At 39.2% G+C, this 14170-nt stretch overlaps 1 protein-coding gene across 1 annotated transcript in view; it reads left to right on the forward strand.

Annotated features, from left to right (window-relative positions):
- The window catches only part of si:dkey-237h12.3 (teneurin-3), a 119903-nt gene extending 111225 nt beyond the window's left edge, over positions 1-8678 (forward strand). Inside the window, exons 24-29 of the mRNA XM_035669967.1 lie at positions 106-281; positions 718-953; positions 1661-1957; positions 3841-5452; positions 6024-6154; positions 6756-8678. Coding sequence (XP_035525860.1) covers positions 106-281; positions 718-953; positions 1661-1957; positions 3841-5452; positions 6024-6154; positions 6756-7508 — 3205 coding nt within the window. The 3' untranslated portion in view covers positions 7509-8678. The remainder of the gene's footprint in view (positions 1-105; positions 282-717; positions 954-1660; positions 1958-3840; positions 5453-6023; positions 6155-6755) is intronic.
- The last annotated feature ends 5492 nt before the right edge of the window (positions 8679-14170 follow it).

Raw genomic sequence — 14170 nt, forward strand, 5'->3', positions numbered from 1 at the left:
GTCGATGGTCTTAGTCAAAAAGTATAAAAGAGCTGATAATTGAATGCATTGAGAGCCCTCATGCATATCAAAGCTTTGTCATTCGATGTTCTTTTTGTTAAACAGCTATGACAGTGAAGGACGGCTAATGAATGTGACGTTCCCCACTGGAATGGTGAATAACTTGTACACAGACATATACAGCGCTTTGACCGTGGACATTGAAAGCTCCATGACAGAGGAAGAAATCAGCATCACCACGAATACCTCAACCATTCGTGCCTTCTACACTCTGGCTCAGGGTAAGGTCGGAACGCTCATCTTCCAGACTCGGGCAGCTATTTTGTAAGCGGTTATTTGTCATTGTTTCAGGGGTCGTCAGGGCAATGTTGAGTAAGCTTAAGTCGTGTATCATTACAGCTCAGAGGGTCTGACAGACGACAGTGTAAATGATTACTCTCTCAGTGTGCGGGTTTGGCGTGTCAGGGAGACACATCAACCTTGTATCTAAATGGTTTCCACTCTCTGCCAGAGCCAGATGGTCCAGTTATTTCAACACATCATTCATGTTCTTTTTTTGTGTGTGAATATTGTCTTATTTGAAATACTATGTTCTTCAAGCATAATCAAGTACTGTACCGCCAATACTTTCGTCAGGGGACTGTCAATAACATTAATTCCTGTGTGTAATTACTTATTCCCCTGTTCTAAGTTGCACTTTTTGTTCACTTTCAACAGACCAATGTAGAAGTAGCTATCAAGTGGGCTTTGACAACTCGCTGAGGGTTACCTATGCCAACGGGATGGACACCCACTACCAGACAGAGCCCCACATCCTGGCAGGCGCTGCCAATCCAACTGTAGCCAGACGCAACATGAGCTTGCCAGGAGAGAGTGGGCAAAACTTGGTTGAGTGGCGCTTCCGCAAAGAACAAGCCAGAGGGAAAGTTATCGTGTTTGGACGCAAGCTTAGGGTATGTGTGATTTCTGTTTTTCTTCCTTGTGGCACATGTAAATGATCAGCGTCCCATGCAGACAAAAGTGGGTATTTCTTGTGGCCTTACCCACCTCAGTGGTAGAAAGATGATGGCAGTGACACTAAGAGGCCCAGGGGCGAATTGCAAAAGGTTGCTGCGAAAATCAGATCAAAATGTCCAAAAAATGACAGATGTTATTTAATGTCAGTAGCTGACACTGTCAGTCATTACCTTTCTTTCCACTGAATATATGAGTCACATCAACATTTAGTTCCTGACATAGAGGGTTATCAATATTCTAGTACTGTAAAGAAGTCCACCTCTTCTTATTCCTACTTCTCAGAATCTGACACTTAGATTTATGATTTACAGTACTTCATGAACTTAACTTGGGTAGTTACTTTGCCTTTAAGTAATTTTTGTCTCCACTAAATTTGGAAGGTTGTGATTTAAGTGTACCTGAACAATCGCCAGAGTGTCTCTCAGTTTAATGAGCCTTGTGAAGGGGGTGTTAATCTCTGTGACAACTGTAGTGAAAATCATTGTGAATATAGTTTAAAGAGCCATCCAGACAAAGAACAGTGATTTCTCATTGGTTTATGATTTTTATTTTTTTATGTTATCTATTAAATATTATAACTAGTAGTAGCAGTAGTAGGAATAGTTGTTGTTTTAAACCAACTTAAATCAAATCTTTCCCACAGGTGAACGGACGGAACATTCTTTCCGTCGATTATGATCGCACCCTGAGGACAGAGAAGATTTATGATGACCACAGAAAGTTCCTCTTAAAGATTATATACGACACAGCAGGCCACCCAGTGCTCTGGGTGCCCAGCAGTAAGCTACTGCCGGTTAATGTGAGCCGCACTAGCAGCGGGCAAATCAGTGCCCTGCAGAGAGGTCCCACCACTGAGAAACTCGAGTATGATAGCCAAGGCCGCCTGGTTTCCAGGGTGTTTGCTGATGGGAAGATATGGAGTTACACCTACCTGGAGCAGGTGAGAAAATGACCAGAGGAAGCAATATGTAAGATATACTGTACAGCAGGCTAGTCATTATCCCTGCAGGGTAAATAAAGACCCTGACATGTAGCAGAGGTCACCCTGAAGAGGCTTATTTTACAGTAATCACCAGCTCCATGTACATAATTCTGCGTCTTACAGAGGTACTTAGCAAAATACAGTAATCATTTTTACACTAGGGGCATCATTTACAAGCATTAGATATAAAAATGTTTAGAAGGATTGCATCCATGAGCTGTATGTCACCCTCTACCCAGTAATAAAAAAATCCAGGGGGCCATAAGTAACATTAACATATTTTCTTAGAAAATTTGTGGAACAATAGGTAGCAATGAATGGCAGTATCCTAAGCTCTGGTTGCTTTACAGACTCAGAATGCATTGGCAGTCATGTATAGTATACAGCACATGTGCAATCGGACAGTATACTCTTTAAATCACTGTAAGCCTGAAGACTAACTCTGTTACTGCTGTATGTTATTTTGTATCATGTGTCCTGTCCTGTTTCTTTGGTGCTGTTCTGTCACTGTCTGTGTGTTTTAATTGTGACCTGCCAAGAAACTGAAGGTTCCAATTAACTTACTCTGGTCGAATACATCAAATTACTTTTACATTTATTATTGTTCACAGTCCCTTACAAAAAATAAATACATAGCTGAAACTTACAAGACAAGACTAGACACCCCACACTTAATGACACTGTTTTTTAGTCATAACGGCCAGAGAGGAGTAAATACAGAGAGAACACACTGGGCGATTGGCAGGCTATTATTATATGTAATCCTGCAAGTCCACAATTTTCACGTATTTAATAACTGTATTTACTCAGTTGTTTAAATATGTGCTCCTTTCTGATCCCCACAACAAAAAATATGCAAATGTTTGGGGAAATAGTTACGTGATTTGTCCAGTCTGTAGGTTTCAGGTAGTCCAACAGGTAAATGACACAATACACTGAGATAAATGATGTACATAGAGATTTAAAGAGTGGCACACTTAAACTGCACAAAAACAAAAACTATAAATCTTCTAAACACTTTAATCAGAAACAAAAACTGACAGGTCTTCTGATCTTTGCATTCTGCTGTTACATCATCTAAATTGGCTAAATATCCCTCTTCCACTATATCACTTTATCCATCTCGTCCACAAAAATATCCTTTAGTTGTTTTGTAAAGAGAATTTAAGATTGCATTGAGATGCTCGGCTATAAAATCATGCAGAGATTTTCCTCAGCCACTCCTGGCCGCATCCTTTCATTGCGTGACCTGGAGAGGCCATGTCAACACTCTGACATAAGGAACACAGAGAGCTCAGGGAGCACAGGGAACCTCTGTGTAGCAACGGATGACTGGGCTTGACATTTTAACAGAAAGGGTGGTAAACCTTTGGAGGACAGACCACACTTCAAACTGCATATGTTGTAAATTAATTAAACTAGTTTCATTTAAAGTAAACATTTCTTATGTCAGATACTTGTGGATGTCGATTATAAGACAATCATTAACAGCATTTGAAAGAAGCAATTGTCTTTCATACCAGCTTTCTTAGTAAATGTTTTTGACAGAAGCTCTATGTTTTATTTAACATCATAATTTTCAAAGCACTTGTGAAACTTAAGCTATACTTCTTTATTAACAGATCAGACAGTGGACAGCACAACTACTATTGAGCTGTTGTCTCAGTGTTAAGTGATAGTTAATGCTACCTAGTGCATTTTTCATATACCTTGTTTCTCCTTTCTTCAAACAGGAAATTTCTGCTCTGCCTGCACTCAACCCGCCTGTCATTACACATATATTATGTATAAATATTATGCAACTCAAGAAAACACTTGCTATTCTGCTCTTCTCCCTCCAGTCCATGGTACTCCTGCTCCACAGCCAACGGCAGTACATATTTGATTTCGACTCTCTGGACCGGCTTTCTGCTGTCACAATGCCAAGCGTAGCCCGCTACACCATGCAGACCATCCGTTCAGTGGGATACTACAGGAACCTTTATCACCCTCCAGAGAGCAATGCCTCAGTGGCTGTGGACTACAGCGAAGATGGCCTCCTACTGAGGGTTGCACACCTTGGTACAGGCCGCAGGGTCCTGTACAGGTACCGCCGGCAGAACAAACTGTCAGAGATCCTGTATGACAGCACAAGGGTCAGCTTCACCTACGATGAGATGGCAGGTGTGCTTAAGACCGTCAACCTGCAGAATGAAGGTTTCATCTGCTCCATTCGTTATCGCCAAGTTGGTCCCCTAGTGGACCGGCAGATTTTCCGCTTCAGTGAGGATGGCATGGTTAACGCACGCTTTGATTACACCTATGACAGCAGCCTGCGTGTGACCAGCGTGCAAGGCGTCATCAACGAAACACCACTACCCATCGATCTGTACCAGTTTGATGATATCTCAGGAAAGGTTGAACAGTTTGGGAAGTTTGGGGTGATCTACTATGATATAAATCAGATCATATCCACTGCAGTCATGACCTACACCAAGCACTTTGATGCACATGGACGCATCAAGGAGATCCAGTACGAGATATTCCGCTCACTCATGTACTGGATCACTTTCCAGTATGACGACGTTGGCCGAGTCACCAAGCGAGAGATCAAGATTGGCCCCTTTGCCAACACCACCAAGTACAGCTATGAGTATGACGTGGATGGCCAGCTCCAGACTGTGTACCTCAATGAAAAAGTGATGTGGCGCTATACGTATGACCTAAATGGAAATCTGCACTTGCTGAATGCAGGAAATAGTGCCAGACTTCTTCCTTTGCGCTATGATTTGAGAGACCGCATCACCCGCCTTGGAGATATCCAATACAGAATGGATGAAGATGGTTTCCTCCGCCAGAGGGGAGCAGAAATCTTTGAGTACAACTCCAAAGGACTTCTGGTGCGGGTCTACAGCAAGAGCAGCGGCTGGACAATTCAGTATCGTTATGACGGACTCGGCCGCAGAGTGTCCACCAAGACAAGCTTAGGCCAACACCTTCAGTATTTCTACGCAGACCTGAGCTACCCAGCCAGGATTACACATGTATACAACCACTCCAGTTCAGAGATCACTTCTCTCTACTATGACCTTCAAGGCCACCTCTTTGCTATGGAGATCAGCAGCGGGGAGGAGTTCTACATCGCCTGTGATAACACCGGCACGCCTCTGGCTGTTTTCACCAGCAACGGCCTCCTGGTCAAACAGCTCCAGTACACAGCATATGGTGAGGTCTACTTTGACTCTAACCCAGACTTCCAGCTTGTGCTTGGGTTTCACGGAGGACTGTATGATCCTCTGACCAAGCTGCTGCACTTTGGGGAGCAGGATTATGACATAATGTCTGGAAGGTGGACTGTTCCAGATGTCTCTACTTGGAAAAGAGTTGGAAAGGAACCAGCTCCTTTTAATTTATACATGTTCAGAAATAACAACCCCATCAGCAAAGTCCATGAAATGAGAGAATATGTTGCAGGTAAGATATAGCACAGTTGAAGCTGCTGGTACTATCCATGATTTTATCTATAAACTGTCAGAAAATGATGAAATGTTCACATTATTTGCAATTTTAATCTATATCCTTCTTTTCTTTTATTAATCTGACATAAGCCCAAATATATTTAGTTTACTATCATACATGACAAAGACAAGCAGCAGATCCTCACATCTGAGAAGCTGTGAACTTTTGGCAATTAATTTTTGCTCAATCAATTATCTACTGATCATCAATGTTATTTTTTTTAGGGTGATCAGTAACTGTACACATACAGTTTATGTACTTAATATATTTTATTATATTTGCATTTGATAATTTTTTTGTTTATGTGGTAATAATTAGCATTTACTTAGCAGTTTTAAGTTTTTGTTGCATTTGCTTCATAGTATTCACTGTTTAACAAACTGTATTAAAACCTTTATATTTTGGGTCTCTATTCAGTGTAAACATTTTATCAAAAGTTTTTACTAATAAAACTGCATGGTACGGTACAAGGGTAATCATGTTGTAACTTGTAAACTTTCCATCTTTAATTTATTTTCTTGCACAGATGTGAACAGCTGGCTTGTAACCTTTGGCTTTCATCTGCACAACACCATTCCTGGGTTTCCAGTCCCAAAGTTTGATTTAAGCATGCCATCCTATGAACTGAGAAAGAGTCAGCTCTGGGATGATCTGCCGGTGGGTAAAATGAATCTCTCTCATGCATATTGAACACAAAATAAATTGAATTGGAAAAGCAACAATTATACTCTCCAGCCAACAGACAATATGCTTTTCAATGTGTTGGGGATCAGACAGACAACGTAAAAAATTATTTGTTCTCCATTGTTTTTCTCTTACGTCAGGATTTTGAAGCTGCCAGCTCTTAATTGGATTGCTATGTATTTCATAGAATATCACTTTTAATTGGGCTGTATTTGCATAATACGCATAATAAGCACAACTAAACTTTCCTCTGTCTTGTTGTTTTAGTTACCAGTTGAACACATTTTAACACTGTCTAACTTTATAAGTAATATTTTGGTGTTGCTAGTGTTAAAACAATCTTTTGAAGCTATTTATGATTCTATGGTCTAAGGCCTTAACACAAAAAGTGTTGCTGTAAAATTGTCATGGGGGATTTATCTACTTTTGGCTTGAGAACACAGCTTGAAAACACCATTATCTTAGACAGGGATGGAAAACTCTCTGAAGCAGAGCAGTAGCTGGTTCTAAATGGCCTGGAGAGTCAGGTTCTGCCATGTTCAGGCGTTAACGTTTCACTGCACTTTTCCTACAGTCTATCTCTGGGGTCCAGCAGGAAGTAACCAGACAAGCGCATTCCCTCTTGTCATTCGAGCGGCTGCCAGAGGTCCATCTCAGTCGAGGTCGCAGAGGTGAAAAGTCTTGGCTGTGGTTCTCAGCGGTAATGTCTCCCATTGGAAGAGCCGTTATGTTTGCCATCTACAAGGGCAGTGTTCACACTCACACACTCAACGTGGCCAGTGAGGACTGTATCAAGGTTGCGACAATCCTCAACAACGCTTTTTATTTGGAAGACCTCCACTTCACTATAGAAGGGCGGGACACACACTACTTTGTCAAGCCAGGCCTTCCAGATGCCGACCTTGCTGCATTGCACCTCACCAGTGGACACAAGACTCTGGAGAATGGTGTCAATGTGACTGTTTCCCAGTCCACCACAGTCATGGATAGTCGGACACGGCGTTTTGCAGATGTGGAGATCCGTGCTGGTGCTCTAGCTCTTCATATCCGCTACGGGTCCACGGTGGACGAGGAGAAAGCGCGAGTTGTTGAGCTCGCTCGTCAGCGCGCCCTTGCCGGTGCGTGGGCGAGAGAACAGCAGCGAGTGCGAGATGGCGAGGAGGGGGTCCGCCCATGGACAGAGGGGGAGAAGAGGCAGCTTCTGAGTAGTGGAAAAGTTTTGGGATATGACGGGTACTATGTGCTCTCCATTGAGCAGTACCCTGAGTTAGCAGACAGCTCTAATAACATCCACTTTCTCCGGCAAAGTGAAATTGGGAAAAGGTAACAATACGAGGTGCATTTTCTGCCAAAGAGACTTAGTTTTGGTAGAGACACACTAATGGACAAAATGAAAGCAACTGTAATCAAAGGTTGCTGTTATGTACCCTGAGTGTCAATGTGAGTGTTTTTGTAAAAAACAAAACAAAACAAAAAAAAAAACATACAAGAGGTCAAACGCAATGCTGTGCATTGTGACCTAGGGACTACAGAGTAAATGTATAACTACACGAAGCCTTAACATGGCAATTACAGGTCCGTTCCTCTGTTGCACACGCCTTTTGGACTCTGGACTCTGAAACAGAGGAATAGTGGTGTCTTTGGTCAGCTAATTTAGGTGTTTTTTTTGTTTTCATCAAGCTCAACAGAAAGTACTATAAGAGCAAAGGAAATGTTTACATTATGCATATCTGCACTTCTCTAGAAGTACGGGGCTCGAGAGTTCACACTCCTAGAGCAAGCAGTGTCCTTGAGCAAATATTTGTTTTTAAAATAAGAGACTTCTGATGTTAGAGATATTCTCACCAAAAAACCACTATGTATACCAGATTTAGCACTGTAAACATCAAAAAATCTTATGCTCTTTGAGATGTTTTTAGACAGAAAAAAAGAAATGGTTTCCATGTTTAAATACCCAATATTCATTGTGGAAAAAAAAGGACAGTAAAGGTTTGACAAACTCTGTTGGGGTGGAGGAAGGCACACACGTGTCTTGGATAGCACAGGGACACCATGTTTTGTAAATTATGCAAGAGTTTTATGTTGTTTTTTTAAGAATTAAGTAAATGTCTGTACTAGTCATATTAACAGTAATTTATGTTGTGTTTATACATGACAAATAAAGTCTGGCTGAATTTGATTTTTTTTTTCTTTGATTTTTTTATGCATTTGTTTTGTTTTTTTTTAAGTTACCTTCCTCCTAATGTGGCTAATGTGGGACTTCTTCACAATGCTCTGTTCAAGTAATTAACAGAAACCTGTGCATGTAGTGACAAGTATTTACAAGTGGTGATGTATCTATAACATGCAGTCAACTATTATTTCCTCTAAATTTAATGTTTATTGGGCATAATGCCTTTTGACCTGGCTTCCTGTCCAATGAATATTTCATCAACACAAATATTTCATGAACCCATCTCACATAAACAAGGTTACAGTGGATCCAAATATAGATCACATCCATGTTCTCAGTAGATATAATTTTTTTGAATGTTAAATGCACTCATGGATTAAAATGATATTGGGGTTCTTTTCGGTGTGTTGTTTTTTTAAGAAGTAGATAAAGTTTTTCCTTTTTTGTTGTCATCTCAAATTAATTAAGTTTTAAAATTAATATGGTGGGTTATACGCAGGCCACACCGCCTACCTGTGCGTGACGGTTACCTCGCTGAACTGCTGCAGCTCGCACACGTGTGGTGTTTCTGCTGCGCCGCTTCGACTGCCAGCCCTTATCTTTCTACATTAGGTTTCGCTTTGATAATGGCCATCACTAATGACCTAGCAGCATAAATGGTAGATAGCTTGAAATGAATACAGGAAGTGTTGCGTTTATAAATAATGTCTCATACACTGCAAATACAGGCATTGAAACTACAGTAAGGGTGCAGTATTGCTGGTATGATCTCAATATGACTATCAACGGATTATTTTCAGGTAGACGGTGTGGCCTGTGCGTTACTCAGACACTAATTTCAATTCAATCACCGATGTTAAGTTTTTCAAAATAGTTGTGTATGCATGGCCTCAGTATTCCAACAAATATCCAAATCACAAAATTACATTGATGATTAAAAATGCATCTTCTAAGCTACAAAGGGAGAAGAAGAAAAAAGACAAATGCAGCATGATTTTTAAGCTGGCTGCTTGAAGCTGTTCTGATAAGTGTGTTAATTGTAGCTGAAGACATTTTAAGTATTACTAACCTGAAATGTAGACAGCTACCTAAAAATGTCTTTTTCACTCAGCATCATAATCCAAAAAGATTTTAGGTGTAAGTTTGTGTATGAACATTTGATTGCTCAATACTTTAAAATACATTTGGGTTATGATCAGATTTCCCTCACATGATAAGTGTTATTCATCAAAGCACAGAGGAGTTATGATGATGGAATGCATAGTTCTTAAAACAACCCCTTTATATGAAAGTTATTTCTTTTCCATGGTAAACTTCAAACAGCATTTCAAACCAAATGGGAGTAGAATATTCTTTGCTCAAAGATTGTTTTATGCTGTTGTTTTTGACCTCTCTCCTGCTCCAGCATATCACACATTCTCTATAAGGTTTTCTGAAATTTAAAAATGCTTTATGTCATATAGAGCTCAACAAAGCTGCATCTCTTTGAATGTTGCTCAGCTCAAAAAAATACATGCCTTCAAAGTTGCCATCAGACTCCCTAAGGGTATACCACCCCCCTTCACCACCAACCTATAATGAAATGCTTTATTAAAGTTCCCCTGTGAGCCATTGTCTATTGTTCCTTCGCAGTGAAATTACAGTGAACTTAAACAAACCCCAATTTGTTTTGATGTATCCATACTAAGAGTTTCAAACCCCACCAAAACCCTGCTGAAAAATCTTCAAATACAAACTCAGCTCTGCAAATATAAAGCATTCAAATCTCTGATTCTCTTAAAAGTCCTCTGATGCTCCCTAGTGGTACAAAGTGCATAGTTCAGAAAGTCATCCAGCTGACTGTTTATCTACATATCATATAACAACACTTACAACAACAGCAGCCACCACCTCTGTACTTTTAGTGAGGTCAGAAAATACCTCAACTTCAGATAATTCTGTCAAATGCTAGGGCTTAGCGTGGCAGGAAAAAAAGTGGGGAAAAGAATTACTTCTGGATACTCCAGGTTAATTTAAAGAGACATCAAATGGAATAGAAAAACCAGTGTTATTAAAATGATCTGCAGTACTGCTGCAGTTTCACACTGTGACCACAGTTGGCACTGCCAAAGCAATGGTGCGCCATATCACTACGCAGTGCAACTAGGCCTACTTCAAAGGCTAATATAAAAGAGATGGAACGACTTTTCAAGAACATCAAAGACCCAAAAGCATCATGCAGTAACAACATCAGAGAAATGGAAAAAAAAAAAAAAAAAATGAGGCGTGTTCCATAATTCAACTGAGCTTCATTTTATGCATGTAACACAAAGGTAGCCATATGGAATCACGCTACCAAACATGAAATGATTTTGCAACCCATATTGGAGGCAAAATTAAACATCACTGCACTGAAGAAGAAGTTTTACATCATATGTGAAGCTTGAGTTTGACATCATGCAGCTTGGATTTATGATTTCCGGGGTGGCCTCATGTCAAAATGGTTGTTATTTAAGTTAAACAATATATACTATTATTAGTATTACTATAAACATTCATACAGATTCAAATCTGGTGGGCGCAGGGACAGAAGCTCGGAGTCAAGTTCTGAATGTTTTAAAAGCTACTCCAATCAGATTCAATTAGGTTTACATGACATATAGCGGAGAGTGAGGAGAGCTACAGTAATTTAAAGTGAAGATAAATTTACAGTAGTAATAAAGCAATCAGTAATGTGATATTAGAAATGTGTGATCAAGTGCATCCACTGAGCTGATTAGATAATTATGAACACATGGAATAGTCAACAGATTGATCTCTCTAATGAGCATCTAGTAAATAAAATAAGTGAGTAGCTGACTACTTCTCCAAGGGCATCAGACATTTTAAATCTTGAATTGACATTCCCGTCCTCTGATGGTTTACATTCCAACAAATGTTCTGTATGTTATTTTGTGAAACTCATCTCAGTGTCGATGTGCCTCCATGCCTTTCATCAGACCTGCTTTTTCTGCCAACCAGTCTTAATAGATTCTCAAAAGGTGATGGTGTTCATTATTGCTTCTACTCACCTTCAGCTGACACTTGTGGACTCTCTTCGATGCAAAATCAACAGGACCTGTAGAGGTAAATTAAAGCTGAGGTACGTGACCGCAAGACAAATTCCATCTCAAAGGTATGGCATTGCAGGATTTCAAAATATACACATAACTAAATATAACTACCTAGGACTTCATAGGAGAAAAACACCTTTTATCTGAGGCTCAAACAATAGTGGACAAAATGAATAAAATAAAAGTAATGTGTGTACTTTATTCTGAAACAAATGTTTTTCAATGTAACAATGCATTCCTGACCTTGTAGTTATTTAGTGAAATTATCTGTAGCACACAAACCAATTTACTGTATGTTTACTGCAAAGGAAAAGCAATGTTTCTATATCTGGAAATTTCTGCACACACAGGTGTCAAAATGCAGAAACAAAGAGCTGAAATTTTCTCCAAACACAAGGATACTGTTTGAACAACAGACATCAAGTAGGGCCAGCAGGCTTTGTTTTCTTGTAATCACATAATTATTTTATGATCTCAACATAAAAAGCTTTGTTCTGAGCTTTGACATAAGCTCTGTTTTCTTCTGGACATACAATAACAATCTAGCCTTATTAGATGATCGCTAATAAAAAGTGGATCCTGATAAAGTAACCATTTATAAGCAGCAGGCGTACAGCAATTTCTACCACTTAGATTGCCATCCACTTTGACATCATATCCCAAAAATATTGTAATATGTCTACATAATAGTGTAGTTTATTGTCACCTTTAGTGACCAAAATGCACAAGTTACTGTAATGTTTCTATAATATTCCCATAATGTAGATTACTGGTTAGTGTACAATGTAATGACTTCAGATCAAACATATGACATCTGATTTCCTTTTATCTGTCTTTAATAATTCCAGTTCCACTGTATAACTGCCATTATACATGTGTACAATGGAGCATTTGGTCTTTCCATGATAAAATTCAATATTATGTACAAAATGATTTAAGACAGATAAATAAAATATGTATACACTGTTAACATATTGTACAACCAGAAAAAGCAGTAGTAGTGCAAAAAAAAAATCTCTGATTATAAGGGATATCTGTTGGTTATATTTGATCATCAGAATCTTGAAAACATTTTATCTAAACATCACATTGCTCGAAAATCAGGCTAAGTTATAATAATTAAAGGTGAGGGGTAGAAGCAGAAATAGCGACGTGCTGATCTTACTATTAACATATTTATTTGCTTTTAGTCAGATTTTTTCTGTTCTTTTGTTGACACTTTGTGAAAAATATAATGGTTATGTTTGAGTTCATTGTTCTTGAAGCTTTTAAAATGATGGTTTGAGAGTCTCAAATCCAAACTGATGTGGAAGTCAGAAGTAGCTGAGCTGGGCTGACAACACAGCTACTGCAGAGATGTAGGACAAGGGGCATATGCAGAGGAGAACAGTTTAACTTTCATTGGGAGTTTCACATGGCAATAAGACAAAAACAGGCCACTTCTTTTAATCAGTGACTCACTGAGACCTTGGAGATAATGCGTAATGGCACGTGTCTCCTATCAGTGAGATGGACAGGTTTGTTAAAGCTTCGAAGATTTACACTGAAGCTCTTATCTCGTCTCAAGCATCTCACCCACCGCACCCCCCATCTCTCACTAGCATCCCATTCATCCCAGCTAAATGGGAACAAGAACAAAGAATTTTGGGACTGCTTCTGCTCCTCTTGTTTAGTCTGCAGCCTTATATTGCTTGCACCATGTCCCAATTCAGAAATAGCTGCTTGTTATCATCCCTCTGATCTTCTGAGGACAGTTGCACAGGCTGTTGGGACTGTACTTGAGAAGTCTACAAAGAGTGTGGGTAAAAAAAAAACAAGGGCGCTAATGATCTTGGAGAGATTTAGAGAAAATGGATTGTGGATTCTGAGTCTTACACTGATGAAACTGGGTTAACTGTCTTTCAAAAAGAATTTGCTTGCTGCGATTGACAGTGTGTTGTGGTTTGGGTGGTAAGGAGGGACAAGCCTATAATTATTTGTAACCAATCTTGCCGATTGAAAATGAAAATGAACAAATATTTCCCATCAACTGTATATGACAGCCAATAACACAAGCGTAACAGGAAGGGCATTTTCAGCTTCTAATAAGCTTCGGATGGTCACAATCGTCAGCTCTAAATGTGATTTGTCAGATTCACAGGAACACAAACATAAGCTCAGTGTACTAAGAACACATTATGCGCAGTCTACTCTCTCAATGACCTTGGAACCACATGTCCCCAATGGTAAATTAAATATTAACCAAAATACAAATATTTACAGATGAGTACAATGACCCACAGAGTGACATCTATGATTCCAGGAGAGCTTTGTGATACAGGAAGAACTGACATTCATGACTCAGTGTTTATGCTTTTGCGGTGGCTAAAGGATTGTCAAAAGAAGAGATATGTCAACATGGGTAATGTTAACATAAGTAAATTCAACTAATATAATTATATAAGGATGCGTTTTTAGTAACATAAATAAATCAAACCTCTGAGGTGGTCAGGTGAAAAGGGTCTAAGGACAGAGAGTGATGAATGCTGTACAGATTGTCCCTGAGGCAAATTGTGATTTGGAGCTATATAAAAAAATAATTGTACTATGCTTTACTTGACTAGGACAAACCTCTACACATCTTTCTTCGGCAAAAAATAAATATATATATATAATATATATATATATATATATATATATATATATATAGATAGATATTTTTTTATTCTATTCTTTGTAAACAAT

Source organism: Morone saxatilis, unplaced genomic scaffold, assembly GCF_004916995.1.
Source record: "Morone saxatilis isolate NCDOM2014 unplaced genomic scaffold, NCSU_SB_2.0 Contig22, whole genome shotgun sequence".
Classification (NCBI taxonomy): Eukaryota; Metazoa; Chordata; class Actinopteri; family Moronidae; genus Morone; species Morone saxatilis.